Source organism: Myiozetetes cayanensis, unplaced genomic scaffold (genome assembly GCF_022539395.1).
Source record: "Myiozetetes cayanensis isolate MyiCay16 unplaced genomic scaffold, myiCay2020 scf9, whole genome shotgun sequence".
In the NCBI taxonomy this organism is placed as follows: domain Eukaryota; kingdom Metazoa; phylum Chordata; class Aves; order Passeriformes; family Tyrannidae; genus Myiozetetes; species Myiozetetes cayanensis.
Window position 1 is genome coordinate 16,902,440 of NW_026088185.1, and position 27,882 is coordinate 16,930,321.

The window sequence follows — 27,882 nt, forward strand, 5'->3', positions numbered from 1 at the left end:
CGCTCAGCCCGCGGACAGTGCCGGGCTGTCGCTGGCGGGGCGGGCCGGGGCGGACCAGCCCGCCCCTCCTCGACCTCGGTACCGGCGGCCTCGGCCTTAGAGAGGTTCTCACTTTGGCAGAGTACGAACCCTCCCCACGCACTCCTGTGCGGAGGCGCCTGCCGAAAGCTGAGTAGGTAAGCTGCCCGCTCGTCCTTCCCCCGGGTTCAAGCTGTATTTGCTATTGAGGCAGCTGTCGCACAGGGCAGTGCTGCTGGTTTTTTAATTTTGAGTGAAAATGCTGTGTGCTCGTAGGTTACCACGGGAAGGAGAGCAGTGATGGGCAGGGAAAGGGCAGGCGAGAGGCGCTCGTTCTGTTGTGGCTTTCTCTCTGCGGGTCAAAGGATTTTGCTTCCCAGTTTGGCAAGTGATGCAAGTGAGCTGCTTTTTAAGGGGTTGTGGCAAGAAAATATAACCTGAAAAAATGTGCTGTTTGCATCGGAAGTATGTACCTATTTGCTGACAAACCCAAAGATGAGCCTAATTGAAAATTAAGGGGAGGTGTGTTTCCCATTTGTTTTCTGGGTTGATATTCTGTGCTGCTGGCAACTGTTGCTTCATTTGGGCTTGTCTGAACTCCCACACTGCCAGAATTTGATGTAGCTTGAAGTGTTGCGGTGCGAGCTCTGCCAGTGGTACCCAGGGCAGGCCTCAGCGTCGTGGGTTTCCAGCGCTGGTTTGCAGGTGGCTTTCCCCGCTGCTCCTCTGCCAGGTGCCTTCTTGTTGTCACATCACAGGAAAGAATGAAAAAGGAAACGTGATCTTGAAAAGCAACTGCTTAGAGACATGTAAGGTCTGATATTTCTTGTGGTATTGTCTAGATTTGCAGACGGGGTGGCCCACTTCTGGGTTTAATTGCTGTTGCAATATTGCCCTTCCTCTGTTTTCTTAGCCCATTAAAGAGAAATGTAAAAATCATGGTTAACTTGAAAGAATAGGAACTGCGGTAATCACTTCCTCCCACTTAATTTTATCATTTTATCTCCCTACAGTTGCTTCCTCTTTGACTTACTGCACAAATTTTTACATGAAAATGTGTGTAGTGGATACTTAATCTGAGCCGAGAATGAGGTGCTAGAGCTGCCACAAATGGTAACTCTTCCTGCCCCGATTCAACTTTCAGCTTCCTGAGTAAAATCATGTGTCATCCTTGGGATATTTACACATTGCATTAAAGTAGGAAAGTTTCTGAGTTGCATTAAAGTAGGTCATGTTGTGGGATATAATTTATGAACAATGTGCACAGCCTTGCCAGTGTCACCATGTTATCCTAAGAGTGATTATCAGTTGAAAGCTTAAGACTGAGAGACCAAAGGGAGGATGTACTTTTAGGTTATCTCTTCTATTCTCTCATTCTGTCTTTTGACTTTCATTGAAAAAGAAGATGAAAGGGATTTTCCTACTGGTAAAGGAGACAAGTTCTCTGTTTCTGTACTCGGAGGAACCTGATGTTGCTTAACTCATAACTGCTGGAAAATTGAGTTCCTGGTCTGGCGAATTTTTACACTTTACGAATACTGACAACCTACAAGGGAAATGGGTAAATGTCAGTGCTCTGGTTTGTTTCACAGGAGGTGTAAACTGCACTTACTCCTTGGTCTCTCTGTATTGTTGGTCTTCATACAAGGCTTCCTCTCGTGCTGGCTCTGCTGTCCTTCCTTAAAAATGCAAGTTGATGGTCTGGCTGCAAGCAGCTATACTTGACACAGTCGACAGCAGATAAGGCAGCATTATTGCTAAAAACTTTGTCTGTATTGGCCTGCAGTTCCCAACAATGCAGCTATGGCTGAGCGTTCAAGGATTCAGTCCTCAATCTCTGAAGGGATAACCACAAATCATATCCTGTGGAGTCAAAGCGAAGTGCTTTCCCTTAAACTGTGTCATATTTCCTTATTTTAGTGTCATTATTTTGTTACATCTACCATAAGAACAGATTCTTTTCTGTGTAGAATATATCAAGTTTTGGTTCTGCATCAGATCATTATCTTTGATTTCATTGAGGACTGTGAATTGGAGACAATTTCACTCATGTGAGATGCTAGTCTGAGTTAAGTCTGAGCTGTAATAAGGCTGTATATTAAATCTGTGATTAGTCATTGCATAATCTCACAACAGTTATATAAATGCCCTGTACCCTTTAGAGCAAAAGGCACTGAGATATACATTCACTGTGTTAAGCAGCATACTCTGCAAGAGCTTGCATTTCTGGAAAACACTGCTCTGCAATAATCTGTGTTAAATGGGAAGATTTTGAGATGAGCTGAAGAGGTGATTCACTCTCAATACCCTCTGAGGAGTGCCAGTGGCAGCTTTTACTGTGATGAAGTTTCTCTCTTTGAAACTCATGTGGTTCACCAAAAATTGAACCTGTGTGACTTCAGAGGCTCCCTTGTAATGAAGTTCAAGGTGAAGGTAGTCTGAAAGAAGGCTGCAAGAATATTTGTGGCACTTTGCAAAGGATGGTTGTAGGATGTGTGGCTGTGTATCCATGTCAGTTTTGATCTAGTGAGGATTTAGAATGTGCTGTTGACTGATACAGTATAAATCAGTCTTCTAAATAGTTGTTTAAGTCCTGAATTATGAAATGAGGACAAGGGCATTTCTTTATTTTGTAGCAATTTTATGAGGATAAATAATGAAAGAAAAGAGGTGTTTAATTTAGGCAATTTTGGTTTAAAAATATGGTCTTGTGTAGCAATAGTAATAGGCTCAGTTTGTGCAAGCAAAAAGCCTGAATAGGTCAAACCACTTTTCAGGAGAGAAAAAGAGTGAGGAGATACTGTAGTGCTGAAAGTCCTTCCCCTCTAGAGTGTGCAGACTGTGGCTTTTGTGAGTAAGAATAAATTTTGTCATTAGCCTTGGATAGGGAGGCACAGGAGATAAGGAGGAATGCTAGAATTTAGGGATAGATACAACTGGAATACACTTCCACTACAGATCAAATGTTGCATTTGGTTAAAAAAGCTTCATCTTTATCTTATGGCTGAAAAAAAAAAATACCTGAAGAGAGCAGCAAGTAGGTTAAACATGTTGCATTGCCAGGAGCTTTACCTCTATGCAGTTCTGTAAGCTTGAAGAATTTGACTTGGGGCTGTGCCAAAACCTGCTTTTCACCTTGCAGCTAGTGTAAAATGTGGCTGATTTCTTTCAAGAATTCAATATTGGAAATCTGTCTCTGATTCTCTTTTGGACATTTTGCAAATTCCAACAACATTCCTAAGTTTTTCTAGTAGAAGAGATGGTTTGTTGTCTACTTTGTTTATTGCAAGTTTTTCTATTGTTCTGTAGTAGATAATGCTGTGAGCTCTTGGTCCAAATAGATCTAAGTGAATGTATCATCTATAAGATAAGAAAAACACAGCATTTAAAATAAGCCCTACTTGGTGTGAGACTTGTTTTCCTTGGGAGAAGAGATAGCTAAGGATACTGGACATATTTGGATGATGCAGCTACTCAGTCCAGATGAATTAAAACAGCATTGTAGAAGTGCTTACTAAAAGCCTCAGGCATAAATAAAAGTCATGAGTCAAAGAGTTTATGCTACATGTGAATACGTGTGTGCTGGATGCCAGGGTGTGAAATGAGCGTACAAGATCTCACCTTCGCACTGACTTGATTTACTTGCTTATTTGCCTGGCTGTTATGAATTGTGTTCCTTGTGGGTAGGATACAAAGAGGCTGGGAACGCTCTTAAACCAGTTGTTAATTAGTGCAGATTGTGCTGTACAAAACATTGTTTGGGAGTGGGCAATCTCAGATTTGCCACTGGTGTGTTACATGGCTTATGGCAAATCAGTTCTCATTTACCTCAGTTTCTATCCCTACAAAGTGGGTAAGTTATCTTGACTTCCTATCCGGAGTACTTCAGGATTTAGTCATGTCAGAATTTTACATGTAGAGTTATAGGTGGTGGATTGCACAGTTTGCAGAGCTGTATCACCAAAGCCATTTCTGCTTCTGGCAAGACCTTGATGAATATTAGTGTTCAATGACCATTCATGACAGATGAATATTAGTGTTCAATGACCATTCTCTTCATCTGATTTGCAGACTTTACATGTCTGCTGGCATATAAAGCCTACAGTGTTCTAGTCAGCCCTTTCAAAGGGGATCACTGCTATCAAGTGAGGAACAGGAGTAACAAGACATTTCTGTTGTACGTAAGTACTTAATGCATACTTGAATTTCACTGCCAAAGGCCTGAAGAATTGTATGTAGAAATACGGGTAGGCACTAGTGTGGTGAATTAGATCATTGGCCGCTGTGTCATATGTGGATTCTTTGCTAACTGGAAAGTGTGTCACTAGCACATGAAACTGAAATGTTGGAAGAGGTCCAAGTTGCATAAAGCAAGGTACAAACTTAAAGGGTGATATGATGATTTGATCTCTAAACCTTTCTGTAAGGTAGAGAGGACTTTGTCAAAAGTTTTTGTGCCAGAGTGGAGAAGCTATGATTCTTGGTCAAATTTGTCTTCCTTGCCTGGTGCTCAGTTCTTGTAAAGGCTATTCCTATTGTCTATTCTGTAATAATTTAAGAGGGCATAAGCTTATACTTAATAAGAAAGCACGGGGAGTGGGATGTTGATGTGTAGAGAATGTGTAGGTTACAGGCTGCTAATGAGAGTGTAAATAGTCTTGTGCTTTAGTGTTACAGTTAACTAGGCATTTAATGGTGGTCTGGAAATGAGGAATATCCTCTGAGAATTTAGCAATTCTGTTTTCTGAAACAATGACTGGAAAATGCTGAACAGTTGTGATTTATTCCAGATGATGTTTAGATCCTACAATAATAGCAAAAAAAAAAAAAAGGCCTTGTTATATCTCCTTTCCTTCCAAGAGATTTTTTCCTTTTTGAATCCCCAATCTACATTTAGTTTTCATATTTCAGTGTTACCTTCTTATTTCTTTTGGGATTTCTGGCTTCTATCAATTGTCCTGTTCAATTGTATGGACTTGTGAATGATGTGTGAGGATCATGTGTGTATGGAATGATTTTCTCAGAGTTGTTTCTCTTTAGCTGTTTATCATCTCTCTCATTATATTGTTTGTAATGTACTTGTAAGTGTAAACTCTTCTGTTAGCAAGCCTAGTACCATAAATATTCAACACCACAGTTTTAGGGGTTAATAAATGTACTTTTGTTTCTTTTGCAGATGAGATCATTTCATACTCTTCTTGTGGAAGAGGTGGTCAAAGGAAATGGATAGCTATCCAGACTTCACTGCAAAGAACCTCTCATATTCAGCAAACATGTCTATTTCTTTGCCTGGACAAGCTGGACTCAATACCACCAGCGGTACTCCTTCTATGTCAATAAGCAGGCTTTTCCCAGCCCTGTTAGAATGCTTTGGAATAATTCTTTGTGGCTACATAGCTGGAAGAGCTAACATTATCACATCAACTCAGGCCAAAGGACTGGGAAATTTTGTGTCCCGTTTTGCACTCCCGGCGTTACTGTTCAAAAACATGGTGGTACTTAACTTTTCTAATGTGAATTGGTCCTTCCTGTACAGTGTTTTAGTTGCCAAAGCTGCTGTGTTTTTTTTAGTCTGCATTTTAACATTGTTGGTAGCCAATCCTGAGAATCGATTTAGCAAAGCAGGTTTGTTCCCTATTTTTGCTACACAAAGCAATGACTTTGCACTGGGATATCCAATAGGTAAGTATGCTTTCTTCTTTTAACTGTCACTGTTCTAGACGTGTTTGCTTTTTTTCCCCATAATTTGAAATTGACTTCTGAACTGAGTTCCATGCTATTAAAGTAATTTCCGAAGTGCATCTCAAAATTCTCTTTGAGATCACTTATTATCTAGGCAAGGTTAAGAACAAAAAAAGAAAGCAAGTTTGTTCTAGCAAATCAAAAGCAGGACATTTGATTACAGAATCGAAAAAACAGTTACAAAAGAGAAACCTAACCATGCAATTCCAGATTATATATGACAAATAGCTCCATATTTTAGATGACTTGAGGAGTTAGCAGTTTCTTTATCCCTATTTCCAGGGCAGCATGCTCAGAGGAATCTTCAGTCTTTCTTACTCTCTTCAGGTTTGCTAGATATGTATAAAATGTAGATAAATGCAATTGCAAGCTTTTTCTTCTTTAGCTGAAAATACTGTGTTTCCCTCAGTTGTATCTTCTGAGATTTATTCCTCTTGAGAGCAATCAGAATTATGTCACAAATATGGCTAAGGATTGTATCTTCGTTTCTTGGTATGTGTTTTAAATGCCAACTAGGGTTTCTAAGTTTTATATAAATATATATATAGGGATTGTCTAAATGTATTTCCATTGTATCTTAGTTAAAATATTCTTTCTACTTTGACTTTCTTGTGAGACTACATATTTCTTCAGATATTTCATGATTTATAAGATATGAGTTATATTTTTCTGGGAATAGCAATGCCAAAATCTACACCATTAAGTTCATTAAGAGCTTTACTGGAATACTTACTGCAACAGGGACACTGTAGGCCTTGAAGTTTGTCTGGTTTTTAGAGCTGTTTACTTCCTCTCCTGTCCTTCCCTTCTCCCATCCCCAAACTTTCACCAGTGTTTGCTTCATGCTGTCACCTATGCAAAGTTGTCACTGTTAATGGCTTCTCTGAAGTCTTTACAGGACACTTGGGCAACAAAGAACGCCTTGCTTCTTTTCATGTATGGTAACAGGTAGTGTTTTGAACAAAACCTGATCTTTTAATGGAAACACATTTTAAAAAGCTGTAGGAGTTGAAATTTGTAAGGGATAAAAAAAAATGAGTATTCACAAATCAGTGTACTAAAACAACACTATTTTAAAAGGCAGTTTGAACACTTAAATTAATAACTTCCTGAGTCTTCATCCAATGTAATTTCTTTAATATATTACTATTATTATTTACTATTACTTCTTTGTTAAACAACAAAAAATAGCATAGTAAAGATTTGCACATAGGAAAATCAAAATGCAGATTAAATTATCAAATTACGTGTTTTTCTGTTATCGTGGCTATGACAGTAATGTTGGGGTGAAAGAAAGCTGGCACAGAGGATTGCTAGCACACCCCTGATGCAGATAAAACTACTATGATAGAGAGCTTTGTTTGTTTTTCATTGCTGGGTGAGATGATATAACAGCTTCACCTGTTCTCTAGTGCTATATTGTTTAAGCACAGGTGCAGCAGAACTGTTGTGTGGATGATGGCTCAGTTACCATGACTTTAATGTTGCTAATTGTATTGAGCGTGGACAACTAGTGTGTGACTTGTATGTAATTTTGAGCAGCTGAGACATGGAGAACTGATTTTGGAAAAAAAAACACTTTGATTTCAATTTTTTGTTATGATCAACAAGCAGGCACCTTGATTTAAATAAAAAAAAAGTTTCATCAGCAGTAGAAGTTGTGGATTATTTTCACTGTCTTAATGATTCCTTTGGAATAATTTCTATTTCTTTTCACCCACTGACTCAGTGATCTAGTTCCACTTTTTGTACCCAGGAAAATGCATTGTGACTTCATACATCAGTAAAAGTACTTATAGACCTTAATATAGTGTATTAAGTATGCAGTTTCACTTTGCCAGAAAGTAATGGCTTTCTAAATTTTTCACTCAGGCACTACTTACATGTGACTTGTATGGAGTTGCATTTGTATAAATATATATATCTGTATAAAGCAATATAAAACATTACTCTAAGGTTTGAGGTTTTAGAAAAAACATGTATTTACATCAAAGTGTCCAGCATTAATTGGCACTGGCTTGTGTTTAGAGCTTAAAAGTGGCTTGTTAAATGCAGTAACTAACCAGACACTCGGTAGTTCAGCATTTTATTCAGCATTTTAGCACAGGTAGTTCTCATATACCTACTTTGATCATGACCTGTAAAAGGAAAAACACCTATAATGCCTTTTCTTATATGTATCATATATCAGCTAATTGAGAATGTCACTTTATTCAGCCTAAAGAGGAGACTGTTCATACTGAGTGCTGATTTAGTATTCAGAAGTTTAAGAAGAAATAATATAAAGACAAAAATATTTTGGATTTTGAAAAATGTAGTAGTCATGAGGGAAAACCTTTTCAGAAAAATAATAGGTTAATAATGTTATTAATATTATGGATGGTATATATTATATATATAGTAAATATACATTATATATCTATACATTATATATAGTAATTATTATTATAGTACTAATATTAACTATATATTAATATATTATAATAGGAATTCTATTAATAGTTATGTTATTGATAATACCAAGAAAATTACTGAATATAATAACATTATAAGACAGGTAAAAGATAACATTGTACATTTAAAGCACTAGGGTTTTTTAATTCACCCTAGAATTTAATCTTCTATATATTTGCAAAGTATTTTCGTCATTTTTGAAGTGCTGTTAGTACAAACTTGAAATAAGAAGCAATTCTGCTTTGAATCAGAAGTATGTAGTTGCAATGAAAACAAATGCACTTGATTTACAGTTCCTTGAAGGACCATAACTACAGCAATAACTCTTGTCCCGAGTAGTCCCAGAGAATGAACTAATAATTAAGCGATAAGCTATTTTTTATTTGATTGTTGCTTTGTTGTGTTTTGAATCAGTGTAGAATGACCACACCTGACTTACCCAGTACAAACTGATTAAATTTCAGAGATGTGAGACTCCCCTGAGATGGGAAGCAACTTGTGTCCTCCAAAGGTGCATTTAATTATCCACACTTGTCACGTTCCTGGGGAGGAAAAGGAAGTCAGAAATAAAGCCAAAATTCTTCCAGCCTTTGGGATAACTCAAAGGAAACATAGGATTGTTATATTGTCTTCTTTCTTTTATTTTTATCAGTGTTGACTATTTGTAGAATCATTAAACAGTATTGAATAGTTAATCTTTGATCTTTAATGTGTTCATTAGACGACTGTGCCCTGATGTGATTGGGCATACTTATCTTAATGCATCGTCATCTTAATTATTAATAAAATTAATCCTTCAGTTATTTCTGAAGGATAAAGAAATCATTTTCTTTAGTTTTCAAACAGCAATATTTAATTTCAATATTAATGTATTTTTGTACTGAAATGTTATCACTCATCACTCTTCATTTCCTGTCTTCTAGTTGAAGCTTTATATCAAACCACTTACCCCGAGTATCTCCAGTACATTTACCTAGTGGCTCCAATATCTCTCATGATGCTGAACCCTCTGGGGTTTATCTTCTGTGAAATCCAGAAGTGGAGGGATAATCGCACTGTGCCACACAGCAAAATCAAAATAGTGGGCCTAGCACTCCTTCGAGTTTTGCAGAACCCAATTGTATTCATGGTCTTCATAGGAATTGCCTCAAACTTTATTCTTGGCCAGAAAATTCCCGAATACCTTGAAAACTTCCTTGATGGACTGGGCAGTTCATTTTCTGGCTCTGCACTTTTTTACCTTGGACTAACTATGGTGGGACAAACAAAAAAACTGACAAAGGGTATGTTTGTTGCACTGATCCTTCTCATCACAGCTAAACTGTAAGTTTGATTTATGTATTTTTCTAATTTTGTTCTTTAGATGTTTTAAGCTCTGAATACCTTGGTCAGATGGCTTTTCTCTTAAAAGCATTATAGTGATAGTATGTTTCAGTATTTTGAGTGAGTGCTTCCCAAACTCTTTGATAGTATTCAACTGTTGACTTTTAAGGTAAATTAAGCAGACTACAAACCGGTTATCAGGCTCTACAGAGAAAACAAAAAAATCAAGGGTGCTGTGGCTTCATGGACTGCCTGCAGGCCATCTGTCATGAATTTAGTAGTTGGGGAATTACTAGTTTAAATTAAAATTTATTAAAGAAATACTTAGAAAATAGTGATTTTAAGTACATTTGATTAGTGTTTGTATTTTACTTGGCTTAAACAGTGCATCTCTAAATAAGTTGTTTTTCCTTGCTTTATCTGTAAATCTTTGAAACTGCTATATTGGAAGAGCTTAAAAATGGTCACCTTATTCTTTTAAACTGCTTGACTTTTCAAGCATGGTTAAATGACAAGTTGTATTTAGAACTCATTATCTTCCCTTGGATATGTCTCAGTTAGCAGTGAATTAAATAGTTTATTTCCTACTGAGCTACAATTAACATAATAGAATCATTGTTCGGTGGTCAAGTTTATGTTGTAAATTTTGAAGGTGCACTTGAATATCAGTACAACTAACCAGCAAACTTAAAGACCTAGTCTGTAAATGACAAATTTTGTAAAAATGTGAAAAAAATTGGGGTTTAATATTACCACTTTGCTTTACTGGTGACCCTGTGTAAGGCTTCCACTGGGTCTCTGTGAGATCTGGGCTATTTCTAAAGGTGAACAAAATAGCACTGATGCAGGGCGTTTGTTGGCCAAAACATTTGGAATGGGTTACATAAGCTTGAACCCTTGTTATATTTCAGACAGTTTGCAGAAAGGTGATCAGAGTTTCACAGCTTCTGACTGCTTATGGCTACTACTTAACAGTTGAAAAATAAAGGATGCTTCATGTTCTACCTTTCTAAATCCAAGGTTTATACAAAGAGTGTGTATGCTTATATCCCAGAGTTTGTTGTAATTTTTATCTTTTTTTTTTTTTTTTTAATATAACTTGTGACATAAGATTTTTAAGCAGCTGGTAAATGCCTTGGTAAGAATAAAGGCAATCGTTCAAAATTATGTTAGTATTTTGCTTTTCATAAATAGTATTCAGTCAAACCTTAAATTTCCTTTTGGTTCATTTTCTGAGTAAAGAAGAGTCTATTGCTGTAGCTTGAAAAATATTTTTTCAATTTTTTCCTCCTCTCTTTTCAGACTTATGATGCCATTTCTCTGTAGAGAAATGGTGGAGCTCTTGGACAGGAGTGACAGTGCGGTCAACCACACCAGTCTATCAAACTATGCATTTCTTTATGGAGTTTTCCCAGCAGCACCTGGTGTCGCGATATTTGCAAGTCAATTTAATATGGAAGTAGGCATTGTATGTACTTAGACTTTTCCAAATATCTGCTAACTTTGAGCTTAATTTTGTTGATGAAATACTTAAATAAATAGGGTTGAAGAATTTGCTTTTCTGTATTATAGACATCTTAGGCTTACTTGTACTCCCTGGATCTTACCTGATCTCTCAAGGGCCTTGATAGTAGATGTTCATATATAAGTCCTCATACTTTTTTTATTCATGACCCTAGTAGGAAGAACTGGGATAACTTTAAATAAACTTGTATCTTTGTTGGGTTTGGGGTTTGAGTTTTTTGTTGGTTTTTTTTTTCCAAAGACCTTATCTTTGAAGAATAGTATTAGTTCAATGCTGAAAGATCTTATGCTTTAACTGATTCTGTTGTGTTACCCTTCAATTAAATCTTGTGAAAGAAATGCATTTTACTTTTTTTAATGTATAATAGAGAGTACCAATTACCTTTTCAACTTAAAATACAAATTTTAGAAATGTTTCATCCACTTGAAGTGACATTGAAACATTTCTGTTAACTTCTATTGTTTTTAATGTTTTCTGTTTAGGGGTTGTTTCGATGATTGGGTTTTGGTTTGGTTTGTTTTTTTAAGATAAAGGAGAGGAAAGGATACTAAAAGTAAATCTTGAAAGATAGAATTTTGTGCCCTACAAACTGAGGAAATCTGTTTAAAGCAGTGGTCTGTAGTATGAGCAACAATTCACACTTCCATCACTGTGCAAATTCCAGAAAGCAGAAAAATTATGAGAAGCCAAATTAGAAATCACTTGAATGTAAATATATATGGCTTGTTCTCATGAATTGGTGCATATTACTATTTGCATAACTATATGTTTTCTTATTTATTTATGGTATGAATATTTGCATCCAAAAGTAGATTGTGGCAGTGTAAATTCAACCCTAGACTGTAATCATCAGTATATTTGACACCCATGAAAAAGCTCTGTAAGAATTTGTAGTAGGGAACTCTCTATTCCTATATTTCAGAAGATTGTAAAAATGTTCAGTTTAGCTGCATGTATAAGTCAGATACTTTCTGACTTAAATTCTAAATAATTTGTTATAGAAGCAACAGATTAATTTGTTAGAGGTCTGCGTATGTTTAATTCAAAGATCCAATTTTTCCAGCGGTTGTGTTCCTGAAAGCAGATTATTTAGCTCGATATCTGATTAACTCTGTTCTTGTTTTCGTTTGACTGTTTTTGCAGATTACCTCAGGCATGGTGATTAGCACTTTTGTGTCTGCACCCATTATGTATGTGTCTGCGTGGCTGTTGACCATTCCATCTATGGACCCCAACCCACTGGCGTCTGCACTCCAAAACGTTAGCTTTGACATCAGCATTGTCAGCCTCATTTCTCTGGTAGGTGCTGGTGAAGGGAAGTACAAAAGCACGCTGTTGTGTCAGGGTAGTGGTAGTACATAAGCAGCAAATCGAGTCACAGTAAGACTCATTTCCTCATCATATTCTGTTGCAGAAACATAAGGAAGGAGTTAAAAATCTTGATTTAGCAGTGGGTCTGCTGGAAAGCTGCACTATATAGAAAGATGAGTGGCTGAATTAGAGCTCTTAGTGCAGGGCTTGGAAGTTTCTTTTTTGTTTGGGTTTGTTTTCATTTTTTAATAATAGGGTGTGAGGGAATTACAGTACTAGCTTACACCACAGGGACTAATTACATCAAGCCAAATGAGGTGCTTGGGTGTCACAGTAATGAAGGCTGTGTACAAACTTTAGCTCCAGAAATGTCACTGAGTATTTATTTAATGAAATCTTAATGAGTATTAATGAAAACATTTAACCTGAAAGGTTTAACTTATTTATCAAATTCCTTTCCTAGAAATTCTTTTCTTAAAAAGTGAGATAATCCAGAAGTCCAACGTGAATTGTGTTTTGGCTTTATAAAAAAAGTACAGATAGTGTGATTATTCTATTTGTTTTTTAAAATAAAAACATTTATGTTTGAAGGAGTTGAAATTTTCTGAAGTTGTTGTCTCAGTTGTTAAAGATAAGAAGTCCTCTTGTCTTGAAGCTGTGCCTGAAGAGAAGCCAGAAATGAATGCTGCCCCTTGCTCTCATATCATTTTGGGAGACTCAGGGGAGATGGGTGGGGATCTTAAATTCTAAATTGCTAGGCCACTCTGTGGTCATTTATATCTTGAGGAAAAACCAGGCTTCTGCACACCAGGGACAAGTTCTTGGTGCTTCCTGGGAATATTTCACCATCATGAGAACACAAAGATGCATTATTTTTTCTGGCTACAGCTGCAGAGGCATAGGGACTGGCAGCAGTTGGTATGGAGCTGCCTAGAGTAGTCATGTTGCTAAGAAACTTTTCCAGAAGATTTGTTGTATGTTTAATTTCACCATAGTCTGCAAGAATATTCTTTGTTCTTTTGGGTTTTGTTTTATTCTTAAATTATTTTTTCTTATATGTTACAGACCTGGTCTCTTATTGTTGTTCTTCTGAGTAAGAAATACAAACAGCTTCCTCATATGATTACAACAAATCTACTTGTTGCTCAGGTCAGTAGTAAGAAGAATGCTGATGTGTGAGTTTGAGGGTTTAAGTCTCTTTAACAGTTTTAGAAGTTTGGATTCTACAGTGATACCTTTATAGCCATCTGTGGAGAGCAGGGAACTCTAATGTGTGACTTGTCTTAACAATTTCTGTGCCTTAAAATACACCCTTGAAGAAAACGATAGTTAGTGCTGGTACTATGGTTCTCAAACAGAACTATAAGCAATCAGAATGGAGAGTGGCTTCTGAAATGTATTTTCAGTTACTGCCCAGTGCTGTTGAGTGCACTTCTGTATCAATTTATACTGATTTGAGGTCAGCAGTACCAGGAGCAGCAGTGTATGTTTGACTCTATAGTGACCTGATTCAAGGAGCTAAATAGAAAAATAATCCTTGTGATGTTTATCCCCCTGAAGTGGCTTGCTGAGGGATCAGACAGGTGCAAGTGCTGGTGAAAGGAAAGGGTGTGGGAATGAATGGCCAGTGGCTAGGGAAGGCCAAAGCCAAATGGCTCTGGATTAATTTTAATTGTTATTTAATCTGAGAGAGAACCATGGAGCGTAGATGCTCCTTATTCCCTTGAAGTCAACTGCACAACTGCTGTTAAATTCAGTGAGAACAGCCTGTTCTTGTAATACATCTGTGTGGTAGTGCCTTCTGAAATGTTCTGGCTTTTTTAAAACGAAAAATATCTCTATGTATATATATATAGTAAACTCACATAAGAGTAATGTCATGTACAAGAACTGCAGGTGCTTCTGTTCTGTACCAGCAAAGTTAACTTTCATCATAAAAAAATTGAACTACTGTGTTACTGTTCCCATAATATTTCAGCCTATCTTTTCAGATTCCTTCAGTACTAAAATTATCATATATGCAATATCATTAGGTGAAAACTGTTCGAATTCTTGGCTGAACAAACATCTGTTTACCTCAGTTTCATGTGCAGATCATTTCAGAGGAATGGTTTGTACATATCAAAAACATCAGCTTTTACTTATTATAAGGTATATAAAGTTTTTTTCAGATTTGCCTTGCTCACAGTTTATAAGTATATAATTGCTCTCAAAAAAACCCTTCTGAAAATAGGGTACCATAGTTAAGTGACACAACTGCAGTACTGAATTTACTGTGGCAGTGCTTTGCTGCTAAGAGAAGTATCCAGTTTGTAAAATCACACTCCAGTAAACCTGGGGGTGCAGTTTTGAAGCTTGTTACACGTGTATTGCACTGTGCTTAGTTTTTCTTGTCATCCTGCTTTCCCAATTTAAATGATGGCATCTTACCTTTCTTTCCAGTTTATTGCTTGCATTGGAATGGTCGTGTGGAATTTTGTTGTTAAAGAGAAAGACATCACCATGCAGATCCTAGTCTTTATATTTCTCTACAGCTCACTTTACAGCACCTACCTATGGACAGGTATGATTTTACTTGGCAGAACTTAGGTACTGTAATAACAGATCAGTGTACTGAAATAATGTTTCATTCTTCAGAGTAATTGTTCCTTTCACTTGTATGTAGTTCTATAAATATGGATTCTTAAGTTGTGCCAAGCTGCAGCACTGGCAACACAGGGCTAAGTGTCAGGCACTGCTTCTGCTGTTGAAGCTTATACCTAGGGCAGGTCTTGTTTGTCTCTGCTGGATACAGCAGCCTGGCTAGTGTGTGAGAGGGGACAAGAACCTGCTCTTGAGGCAGAAGGAATTACAAATAGAGTGAATATGGTGGGTTGCCCTTCAGCTAGTCAGAGTATTAATGGTGAATTTTAATTAATGCAGAGTTTAATATTTTAATTATACAGCATTAAGTAGATTTGAAAACTTGGCACCTCAAAAAGTAGAAAATACAAATGAAGGGAAATACCAAAGTAACTCTAACATCTCTTAACCCTGGCAATTGTAATTTCTAAAAACAGTATGTGTCTGTATGATTACAAAGGGATTGAAATAAGGCAGAATTGAAAGATGGATCAAGAAGCTTGGACAACTTTACATATATGATTTAAAGAATACTTTGGGTATTCAGAAGACTTTTTGTACTGTTCTTGAGTCTAGAAATCTAAAGGTTTAATTCCTGTGGTGTTTAGCTGAAATATGTTGCTCATGATTGGTAAGGCCTAACATAAATACTAACTTTGCTTCAGCGTGAGAATGTTGCTGATCTGGTGAGTTGTGAATAAAATAGGCAGTTCCAGAAGATACTCCCATGTATAGTTATATATGTAAAAATATGTTAAACTTTTTTGTTAAATTTATCATTGGCTTTACAAAGGACTGGTCAGTTTTTAAAGAAATGTTATAACAGAATACAACATTATTTGTTGGTTACTCATGAGTGTCAGAATAGAACAACTGCTGTCGGTACCTTAAGAAATTAGTTACTTGTGTCTTAAATGTTCTTTTGACATCTTTTATACTCTTGTGAACCTTTCTTAATATTTAGAAATGGATGTTAAATATAAAATGTCCTGGAATTTCTTCAGTGTTTCACTATTAACTTGATTTTTTTAAAGCAATGGGTATTTCTAATTTACTTTCCCAGAATACAGCTAGAAAAACAATTGTGGACTATTTAAATGTCTGAGAAGAATATCTTGAGTTATTGAGCAGGTCACATCATACAGCTTCTAGACTCTGTACTTATTTAATAGTAAACAAGGCATTTCTTTTGGTTTTGTTTTGGTGGAATTTTGTTTGTTTTTTTAGGTTTTCTATCTTTCTCTTTGTTTCTGTTGAAGAAGAGAGAAACAGTAAAGATTCCCATTGGGTTTATCATCATAGCTGGATGGGGGTAAGTTAAATCAAATGCCTCCCTGCAGAATTAGTGGGAGCACACTAAATATGTTACATACTTCCTATTTTACTCTTTCAGAATCCCAACAGTTCTGGTAGGAGTCTTACTAATTGTTGGTGAACGTAACAACACTAGTATTGACTCTGCCTTTTTCTATGGGAAATATCAGGTACGAACGTATTCTGTCCTCATCACTTCAGACTTCTGCCGTATGCCGTAGATTAGTGAGAAATTGTGTTTTCTGTTTGCTTCTAATGCAAGTACCTTTCGGTTGAAGTATAGGCTACCGTAGTAAACATATCATTGTAGAATGCTTACAGATTGATACAAAAATGTATTTCTGTAATGAACCATTAGGAAAACCTGTTTGAACAAGGAACTTCATGTTTAGTCAGCTATGACTAAGAAAAAGGGGGAGTAGGCTTCCCAAAGAAAAGGCTTAGGAGTGGTAATGAATTGCAGAGCCCTTTTCCTGGTGACTAATTTGTAGTCTTGCTTGATAATTATCTAAAATTGTTATTATCCAATAGCTAATTAATGGCTTCTGGTCTGTAATAGATGGGATCTACCTGACCTGTGTAGCAGTTACTGCTTGCACTGTGGGAGGTGTCTCTGTACGATCATGGGTTGAAAGGTCCTGAGCCTGAACTACCAATGGTTCCTCTTGTCAGAGGATGTAAAGTGTACTAGCACAGATACATCTCATGTTTTGTCTGTCTTTCTCACGTATAGAGAGTCAATGAGTCACTTAGTATTATTCATGGGGCATTGTCACAAGTATTAAATAGCCTCAGAGTGGACTTTGGGTATCAGTGGCAGATGATTAGAAGGAAAGGTTAATTAACAGGATCCTCCCCATGGGCAAAAGCATGGAAATTAGAGCACATTCCTCTTTGGAATGAAAAGGTACCTGAGCAGAACTTAACTTGAACCACTAGTGATCCTCAGAGGAGAGGTTGCTATTTCAGTGTCACAGGGTGCAAGAACAGTTAATACAGAAAACTTAGTCTTATTCAGATGCATTTGTATGTATATTTAGAAAATTACAGAAGTTAGAAAGGCAGATAAATGCCACTATTTTCCCATATTTAAGTGCACTTTCTTTGCTTTCTTAACAGATAATTACCACAGCAGTGATCCTGTTCATCAGTATACTGATGTCAGGCATTTCACTTATGTGCATGAACAGAAATAGACAAGGGTCAAACTATGAGGTGTTGAACCCATATTCACCACGAAGCCAAATGGAGGAGGTTGAAGTGGGAGGGAGTGAGCAGAAACAGGTTTCATCCACTGTGCCTCAGCCTTCTCCAGGATCTTCTGCACAGTCTTCTCCAGAATCTTCTGCACAGCCTTCTCCAGGGTCATCTGCACAGGCATCTGCAGAAAGGGGTAGAGAAAGTAGATTTATAAAAACAATTAATGTCTCGGGGTGCTATAAACTAATATTCCAAATTTAATTCTGACCTGGTAAGGACAGTTTACACTTTCAGGTGTTACACTGGGACAGAAGAAAATCTAAATATAACTGCCCAAGGATTTAGGTTTATCTTTCTAAGGAAAGTTTTATTGTTATCATTGTAAGGGTTGGGGAAGTGGACAAATAAAAAAGCACGTGCATGGTTTTTATGTAAGTAGTTATATCTTGATAAGGATGTGATAAGTGCAGTCCACTAGGCATCTGAGATTGTTTACTCACTAATCCATCTCTCTGAAAATGAATTATATGCCAGCAGAAACACTCAGTGTGTTTCTAATCCTTCTGTTTTGTATGTAGCCTTTTTGATCACTTCCCTTTTTTTGTTTTTTTTGCCTCTAGCTAAAAGTCCTTGTGTTACTTCCATGGTGGTAGTGTTATGTTAAAACACTTCCTATATATTAGTATTATAACCCATTTACCCTTTCAGCAAATTGGAAAAATTACCTCTGTCTTCTCCTTTTGGGTTATTTTTTGAGCATAATAGTTAAAGCTGCATAGAATGTATTGTTATGCTTGGAAGCTAACTTAAGGTAGTGAAGGAAACTAACTGTCTTATTGCTGTGTATGCTTGGTAGGATGCTGTTCTTGTCAAGCAACAAATGGTGAATTATCCTGTGCTAAAGAGAGCAAAGCGGTGTCAAATGCTGTTGAATGCAAGGTTCCTCCAATAGAGACAGGTAAAGCAGTAGTATCTTCTTGTTTTAATACTACAAGCTCTTCCTCAACATTTATGTGTGTTGTTCTCACAAAGAAACTGTTGGGGCTGTTTTGCTCTCAACTCTACCTGGATACCTTATATTTCATACTGAATTCAATTATTAGGCAATATTTTAGGTGTTTGTTCTCTTCTGCTGGTAGTTGTTTGTAATCTTTCAGTATTCAAGAGGGACGGTTGTTTTGGATGTTATTTTTTAACACTAAGCTACTTTAACATGTCCATCTAAGCATTCAGACTTTACCTCTCCACCATTGTCTTCTTTGGATGCTGGGAAGTTGGATGCCTAACCCTACTTTGCATCAAGCTTTTAACATAAACATATTTCTTTACATTCTCATATTCACATCTTACATCTTTTAAAAAAGACTTTGTTGTGTTGTGATCACTGAATGAGATCTAGAGGGATCTAGTGCTTATTGCAAATTAGATTAAATGTCCATGGTGCTGTACTATTCATGTCTAGGGGAGAGAGATGGAGAAAATTGACTAAGATGGCCTTAGGATTCACTGAAATAGAAAAAAATGGATTAAACTGACTGTTCAGCACCTGATGGAAAACTACCTGCACAGCACATTCTCATTGTACATCGCTTCCAGTAATCAAAGCTAGCAGCAGTACAGCCTGGCTTTTTTTCCTATTTATTTTTCTTGTTTTTTTGCATTCTTAACAAGACAGTTCACATCCTTATGTTTTGTTTGCCTGCAACATAATTTTCAACAAATCTAAATATTTCATATGAAGCATATTTCAGTTATATCTCCTCTCACAAAATTCTAGGTTTCTACGTATTTTGCCAACTATTTTATCTATTAAGTAATTTAAACAACCATTGTAAGAAGAATGTCTTCAATGATAGAGGAAGGCCAGTTTAATTTTCTTATCCTGAAAGATAAGGCAAAAAATACCTTATGATTGAGTGGAAATTATTTCAGCCTCCTGAGTAAATGCTTCAAAATTATTATCAGTAAAAACAAATTGTAATGTATACGCTTGTGTAACTTTGACTGCAGTAATTACTAATTCTTTTACTGTCCCACTGAAAGGTATCTGGTGCAAATTCTTAGGTATGCCTTTGCCAGGAAGTTTTTCACTGCCATCTAGAGGAAGATACTCAGAATTACTTAGAACTCTGGAGGTGGAAGACAAGCATCCATTCACTTTGTGTTTGTCTCTTTTGATTGATAGGGTTATGATGATGTTCTGATATAATATGTTAAAAATACAGTCACAGACCTGAAATAAATATGATTGATTGTCTGATCTAGAGCTCAACAACACAGAGATGCCGAGTAAAAACATTAGAGCTGACTGTATATTTGATTTTTTTTTTCCAGAAATAATTTAAAATTTAAAAACTGGAGAAATGGGGGAAGGGGCATGTTTAATTATTTCTAGTAATGTTTTGAAAATGTTAACCACAAGATCAGTTTGAGTTAAATCTTTGAAAGAAGAATTCTGTTGCAAAAAATTCCTTCATTTTAGTAGCACGTGTAAACTACTGTTTCATTTGAATAGATGTCTGACCAGGTTATTGTATTGTCAAAGCCAGTATTAAATTCTGCATATGTCACTTCAGTATAGATACTTACAGGGTAATTGGACTCAGCAAGTGATGTTAACAGGTTTGCTCGTGGAGTTCACAAGATAGAAGCCTAATGAAAAATTTCTGATTTGTTTTTCAGTGGATCAGTGTGTGAGTCACTGCAGTGCTCAAACGTGTGTATTGGCTCAGGAAGAACAGCTACTGCAGACTGGAGACAAACAGCTGGCCAGACATGTGCTGCTGTGCTTACTTCTTGTTGTTGGCCTGTTTGCTGTAAATACTTTTTCTCCCCATGTTGTTTAAGTCATTGAGGTAGAATGATTTTTAGGAAAGCTGTGTAGACAGTCCAGTAAAAATCTTCTACTTACTCATGTAACAATTCATTAAATAAAACAGAGGCTAAATTTTGGTCCCTTACTGGAAGAGGGATATTGTAAAATTTATTTTTCTGTGTCAGATCATAAATTTAAGGCAAGTTAAGACTGGTGATGATAGTGAGCAAGCCACACCAGAGAACCCTAAAGGGAAAAAAAGATGAAAATACATAATTTGGTAATTAGTTCATCACTAGTGCGCCTCTTTCCATTTTTCTCAAGAATTAAGTCTTCTTCCCTAGACAATAATTAAAAATATAAACTGAACTGTACTTCTGAAGGAAACTACAAAAATTGGTCTATCTGATCGTGTTTATGGTGGAACTGGGATTTCTCTGAGGTGTTTTAATAATGAAGAATAATTTTAAGATTATTTTAAATGGGAAAATGCAATTTTGTTGCTTTTAGTGGTGGTTTGGAGACAATGTAGCTAAGTTAGTGTTGCCATTGGTCATTACTGGTGCAATCCCAGCTGTGATGATGGTTGCTCCACCTACAAGTGGGAAATACTAGAATGTAATGCATTGGGGATATAATTTGAATTTTAAACTCTTACAAAGATGAGAAACAACTCTCTGTGTTTGAATGTAATGCTCAGAGTTGAGTTTCTTCTGGATTATAGTGGGGGGGGAGTATTGTTGTTTGAAATGGAAAATACTGTGGTACAAATATGCAATACTGTGAAGCAGGACAGTGCAGCACAACTGTGTGGGTTAATGGCTACTACCATTGCTTTTCAGGTTCTGTTAAAATACAAAATGGAAGGTTTCCCTCTCTCAAATCTCCTCTGTCAAATGTTCCATGCCAGTATATTTTTTTTACATCTTCTATATTTAAGAAGTCTAGCAAATGTTAGCCTATATCTTAGTTGTATCTGGATGATTACATAGACACTATGAAATAAGACTAGTTAAATTAATTAACCTTTACATACAAATAGGTTAACTTTGAAGAGTTTTTTTCCTTCTGCCAGGCATCTAAAATAGCTGAAGTGGTATGTGCTTCAGCTTAACCTAATCTTAACTATGCAGGAAATATGTAGAAAGCACTGATCTCAGCTAAATAGGCCTAAAGACAAACACTGCAAATCTGTCAGGGCTAATATTGGCTGTCTTAGGTTGAATACCTAAGTATGCTTAAAAGCATGTCCCTTTTGTAAACATGTAAAGAGGTAGGAGCTCTCCACTGGTATGATTTGCAGTATTATGTTTAAAACAACCAAGCCTCCCCTTCCCACCTAGCTCAAAGCAACTCAAATGATGTTTTAACCTGTTTAGTCCCTGTAATTTGTCTTTATCTGAATCATTCGTTAACTAGAGACCATGAAAATTGTGTAAGAATGTATTAGCATGTGAAGAGTTAGAAAGTGCTTTTGATTTTTAACAGTCAGGTTAGGTTTGTGGGTTTTGTTATTGTTTTTTTATTTTCTTTACAGAATCTCTCCAGTTGTTTGTGGTGGCTGTTCAACCAAGAGCCCGGGAGGCTTTATGTGGAACTGCAGTTCTTCTGTGCTGTGTTTAATTTTGGTCAGGTACTTAGCAATGTTTGTTCTGAAAATGACTTGTTTGGTGGGTGTTGCAGCAGATGCTGTTACAAGCACTGTAAGTTGAAGTTTTCAAACAATGCCAAAGTCACCAGCTCCTTATGTTGTTTTGTATCTCTTTTCCTCAAGCTTTTCCTTTTGCTTTAATAGCTTTATTTCATAATGCACGTCTTCTATGACCATGAACACTTCCAAAGGTACAAATGACACCTGAATGCCTAACGGTTATGGAAACTGAGTAGGAATTTTGCCTTATTTGTATCAGAAAGCTTCACCAGTGTCCCTTTTGTGGAGTTACACTGGTATAACAGTTGCAAGATGACTACATGGATGCTTTGCTACAAGCCTTAAGTTACTATCCCTAGTTCAGTGACAGCACCATTAGCCAAGAGCTGACAGATGGATAATTGTTCTGGCTGCACATGGCTATTTCAGCGCAAACTGACACATGGGAGCTTTGCTTCATGTGAAGGTGGAAACAAGGCAGTGTTAATATACATAGTAGAGGAATATTTTACAGATCCGTGGGCAGGTGTGCCTACAAGATGCACTGCAGTATCAAGTAATGATAGTTTTGTATAAAAACTGCACAGAAAAATTAAGTAGAGAGCATTCTCGCACTTGAATTGCAGTAAATCTCTTCTTGACATTAACGAAGACAATAAATTTAATAACTGGCTGTGTAAGGATGGCCAGTTGTCCCAAAGCGTCAAGTGTCATGTCACAACATTAGTTTTACCCAGCTGTTTCTTGAAGGGTTTATTTGATGGACTGTTATGTATTAATCTGTCTCTCTGACACTGAGTTTTTAACATTTAATTTCTGTTCTATGGAAACCAAAGGTTTTGCTTAATGCTGCTTTTTCTATATCTTTTTTCCTCCAGGGCTTCATTTGCTTCAGTATTTTTGGCTTAGATAAGCATTTAATCATTCTACCATGCAAGCGAAGGTAAGTGGAGTCTTTGCACTTATAAACTGAATTACGACTGATAATCATTTTTGAAGGGTATTGAGTTCAATGCTGTAGCATTCCATTTCCTGTTTGTTCAGTCTTCCAAATTTCTTTTCTCTCCCACTTGTGGAGAGGTAATTGCAGTTCACTATGCATGAGGTTTTACTGCTGTCCTAATGACACTTTCGAAGACAAAAATCCTGCAGGCTCCCTAGAGACATAATTTTTGCCAAATGATCAATCTTCAGAAATAATTTCTACTGATAAATTCAAACTTAGGTATGGATGCTGAATCTTGTGTGGATGGGCACTTTCACTGTGGAGGAGAAAGTTGTACAAAGCCATCTTTAGCTTAAAGCTGACTGGCTGCCTTGTGAATGCAGCAGCTGAAGCTGGCTCCCAACTACCCTGACTTGTCTCTGCCTGAGCCTAGAATAACACCTCTCAGTGTTCAAAAGCTATACAAGTATAGTAGGAAGATTATAGGTAAGGTATTGGGCACGAAGAGTAAAAAAGTTGTGGTAACCTTCCTAGAAGTTCCATTCTATTATTTCCAGTTTCAGAAAAAAATGGCCCTGGTTGTTTTGCTGGTTTTAATTTTTTTGTTAATTGTGTTTTTGTTAGGCTTGCATTTTTCTGGGGTGGAAGAGAAGCAGCAGGGCATACAGATCCCTCTGTACCTGAGGAAATCAGGATGACCTGTCAACAGTTTGTTCGTTATCATAAAGATCACTGTGTCAAAAGTATTGTCAGAGGCAGAAGGTAAGGTTCATATAATTCATGTAACATATAACCTGTTACAAAGGTCATAACTCACCTTTTGAAAATAATGAAATGCAGTTTAATCTGTGGGCAATTCCTGTTGTGGCATATTTATTCAATCCCCAAGGTGAGGATTAAAAATTTAATTGTAACAGAAAAATATTTCTGGTCTCACACTGAAAAACTGAGGTGCAAGTTATCACATCCCATCTAGGGTTTCAGTAAATTATGAAAAGTTTTATATTGTTAAGGGATTGTACTAGTTTTTGCATTTAACTAGAGTTCAGGAGATAAAATAGTTCTGAAAAAATGTATATGATAATACCTGTAATAGTTCATGTGTCTAAGTTTTTTAAACTTAAGACCCTTCATTTGTTTTGAGATGAAGAAACTGTCCATGTGTGTGTGACTGAATGTTTACTAATAAGTACCTTTTACAGGAGGCAAAACTGTTGCAACTGATTTTAGTGTGTACTCAGAGGCCACTCAGTATGTGAGATTGTAGTGATTTTAGTACTTTTACAGCTTTTGAGTTCATAAATTTTCTTTTGCTCATACCTCTAATGAGGCCTAAACCTCAATTTATGAGATCAGCAGAGCTTTCAGATGCAAATTATGATACCTAAATCAAAGATTATGTCTTCAGGTATGTGTAGGTGGATGAGAAATAAAATGCAGACAGAAACAACAGGAATAAGAAAAAGATTCTGCCATTATTTAAATATAATAAGTGGAGACATGAAGAATTGTTCTAACAGGACACTTTGACTTTTCATATAATGTAAACTTTTAAGTAGGACTAGTTTGGCAGGATGGGGTCTTTTAATGGTCAAATAGTCCAAAACCACATTTCAGAACTGTTTTAGACAGCATCAAGATTTTGTTCAGTCACCTCAGAAGTCAGTTATGTTCCATAAGAAAGATGTATCAGAAAACATCTGTTGTGAAATAGAACAGGTTTTACAGCTGTGTTTCCTGTGCCTCTGCTGCTGTTGTGGTTTCTTGGGCTTCGGGCTATTCATTAAATTGGGATTTGTGGTTTTTATTAATCATGTATCCACCTGAGAATACATGCAAATATGACATTTGTTGCTTCATTGTTGTAATATGTTTGTGCAGAACTTGTTTTATATCTTATTTCTCCTCATGAATTAAAACAAAGCATTTATCTTCTCATTGTAAATATTCATCTGTCTCGATCCTATCCTCTTTGATTTAAATGTAACGTAACCGAGACCTTATAACTATGGATTTTAATTTATTTTTTTTGCGTCTCTGCTAATAGATGTTAACACTTGCTCTGTGTTACTGCTGCTTTTAACTTAAGAGAAAAAAAAAGGGGGGAAAAAAGTTTGGCTTATGCTGTCTTGTAGCTCTTAATCACCTTCAGAAACCCTGGGCTTGGTTTCCATAGCGTAGATTTTAGGTAACCAGAAACATTCATTGCTGCAGGTAAAGTTTTGCATGGTATTTTTTCTGCAGCTAGGTAGGTGCCAGTGGCATAGCCTCATAAATATGTAGAAGAAGATTATCCTTGTTGTAAAGGTTTTGTTTATTCTTAGTACTGCCAGTGTGGTAAACACTTAACAGGATATGCAAGTTGTAAATGGTTTTTGTTTACAATATACATAAACAGTTAGTGTCTCTTTAAAGCTGTTCATAAATTATAAAAAGGAGTTAAAGTTCAGACTTGAGTCCCTGTTACTGGGGGCACACTGCTCTCAGGTCAGATATTTTGTTGTAGAATGGTTATGTACATGGAAAGTAAATACAAAGAAATAAAATTACATTGTGTGAGATTTTAGGAACATTGCTACTTATGCCCTCCGAGGTTTATTTACACAAATGTAAAGCAACTTTATATGTCCATATTGCTTCTCGTTGAAATGTCTGTAGGAAAAGGTAGGGAACATTGGCATGTCCCTAATATACAGAACTTGCAAATTCTCTTCTAACATGCTCTTAACTATCATGATGTCTTTCCTTGTTTCCTGCTATTTTTCCTTGCCTTTCCCCATCGTGCAGTGGTGATACCAGATTTACAGAACATGTGGGTGAATCATTCCTTTGACATACAGGTGTGGTGCAAAGATCTCCACTGGCATCTTCTTTGGCTGTGACCTGGTGAACTGGCTCATCCAAGTTGGCCTTGCCTCCGACCGTGGCGAAGCTGTGATGTACGGGGACAGACTGATGAAAGGAGGCGTCGTCCAGCACATTACAAATGAATTTGAATTTCGGGATGAATACTTGTATTACCGCTTTATTTCTAAGAGATCAGTTGCAGTTGAGAGCCATTGACCTGAGCGTGTAGGCAAAGGACGGGTAGTTAGGGGTGAGTGTGACCACCCTCTGCCTTCACCACTGGAACTGGAAGTATTTCTTTCTCAGGGCTCTCAGGGAACTGTGCTATTCTCTCTTGTAAAGTTGAGAGATGTGGTTCTATTTGTGTCTATTCTGAAGGAAATGGTGGCAAGTGATACTTAGGGAGCATTCCGACCAGAATGCAACTAAACAAAACCAGATGCTCTGGATTTAGAGCATTTCTTCTATTCTGAGCAAAACAAATAGTAAAATTATCTGTGTCACTGTTGTATTTTAGAGGCATTATAACAGCAGCTTTAGTGACTGATGCCATAATGAGGAAGAAAAACCCCATGAAAGGTGTTTTTCATGTTGCTGAATGTTTTCCATATTTTAGTGTGATGAAATATTGATGCCTGTTTACAGTCAGGCTTCCCCCTGACTTCATAGAAATAGGATTTCTTCTCTCATACCCCAGTTTTGACTACTCTCCTCTTGTCTAACAGCAGGAACTTTTTCTAGCTCTTTACACCTCAGATCAGGTGGTTTTTTCTCCCTTAAGGATAAAATCCTCCATTTATAAAAGTGGAATTGTTGTGACAATATTCCCAATGTCAGAGGATTAAAGCTGAGGAAATACCAAGTGAAATAAATAATGGTTTTATACAAACCTACTAAATCTCAAAACCATAAAAATACCCAGCACTCTCCCAAATTAGGAAATTACATCATGGAATAAACAATTTGTTCTGAAATTTTGCCTTATGGTGGTAGTAACAGCTTTGTCAAGAGTAGATTTTTACATTCTGAAATTAGCCTTTACAGTTTAATTCAGAAGTGCCAGCCTCAAATAAAGATTTTCTGGAAGCCTTGGAGACGTGTAAGTCAAGAAAAAATTCTTTTTCAAATCATGAAACTTTTCAAATTAAATACAATGATTTTTTAAAATCTATTACGTAAAGAATCCTAACTGAACATCCAAATTGGGGGTTAGAATAGCTTAAGATCCTAAATTTTAGTTGATTGCCTAACACAGGTTTCTAATAAACCTCAGGTATCCTCCTACAATACCTAAATAATTACTTTAGTGTCATTCAGATTCCTGTGCACTGAAGGCAGAATCTGAGAGCCTGTCTTCTGCAATATTTTAAAAAAGTTAAAGACCAAGTGTTATATCTGATAACCATTGTGCTGCCCTTTTAAAACTGCAAGAACAGCATTTATATGTCTATATAAAAATTTTATATAGTGAGGGAAAGGAATGCAGGTATTAAAAAAAATCATTTGCTCAAGCATAAGAATAACTCCTCTCATCCTTGTTTTTAAAAGTCTTTCCCTTCTTTTTTTTCCTTTTTTTTTTTTGGTCAACAGATTTTTATTCTATCTAAGTTTGCATCCACTTTGTATTAAGAGTTAAAAATGATTTTAGCAGCATAAGCTCCTGTTCAAGTAGCAGTTGTTTTATGGTTGCTGTAAATCCATGCAAGACTCACACTGAAAAAATAATTCCTTTTACTGTCATTCTTATTGCACTTTTGCAGTGTGCACAGAAACATAACTGCATCCTACTGCGTATGTGTGCTATGAAAACTGACATATTTTAATGTTTTCCAGCAACAAAATAATTGACATTTGTATCAGGCTGTGTCCACAAAGGAAAACAGTAGTGTATTTCCATAATAACTGCTGAAGACAACTGCATCAAATATTTTGGAATAATTAGATATATGTGACTTAAGAGCAGAAGTGAGTATGTCTGGCTTCTGAATACTGTAACTTGTCAATAAATCTATTACTTGATTTCAGAGTTCAGAGCTGTGTTGTGATGTGAGATGTGAGAGGGTTATGCGTGCATGTCAAGGTTTACAACAAACGTATTTTTCGGAGAGATTTGT

General features: G+C 36.5%; 1 protein-coding gene across 2 annotated transcripts; it reads left to right on the plus strand.

Moving 5' to 3' along the window:
• Positions 1-27,787, plus strand: GPR155 (G protein-coupled receptor 155). Of its 2 annotated transcripts, none has more exons than XM_050339550.1 (16): positions 1-176; positions 5,195-5,700; positions 9,138-9,537; positions 10,840-11,005; positions 12,206-12,361; positions 13,439-13,522; positions 14,816-14,936; positions 16,223-16,307; positions 16,389-16,479; positions 17,429-17,702; positions 18,366-18,467; positions 20,192-20,325; positions 21,862-21,957; positions 22,854-22,918; positions 23,546-23,683; positions 25,709-25,902. In XM_050339550.1, exons 2-16 carry the CDS (start codon positions 5,241-5,243, stop codon positions 25,752-25,754), a joined length of 2,418 nt encoding a protein of 805 aa, XP_050195507.1. In that variant the 5' UTR covers positions 1-176; positions 5,195-5,240; the 3' UTR covers positions 25,755-25,902. The 2 variants fall into 2 exon arrangements, with proteins under 2 accessions (XP_050195507.1, XP_050195506.1); XM_050339549.1 differs by having other exon boundaries at positions 4-176; positions 25,762-27,787.
• Positions 27,788-27,882: the final 95 nt, after the last annotated feature.

What these genes read in the sequence shown, in the direction of transcription:
- GPR155 (XM_050339549.1), top strand. Translation starts at nt 5,241, where the DNA reads ATGGATAGCTATCCAGACTTCACTGCAAAGAACCTCTCATATTCAGCA. An exon ending in CTTCTCATCACAGCTAAACT is followed by an intron (nt 9,538 to 10,839) that starts GTAAGTTTGATT and finishes CTCTCTTTTCAG; the next exon opens with ACTTATGATGCCATTTCTCT. An exon ending in ACAGGCATCTGCAGAAAGGG is followed by an intron (nt 17,703 to 18,365) that starts GTAGAGAAAGTA and finishes TATGCTTGGTAG; the next exon opens with GATGCTGTTCTTGTCAAGCA.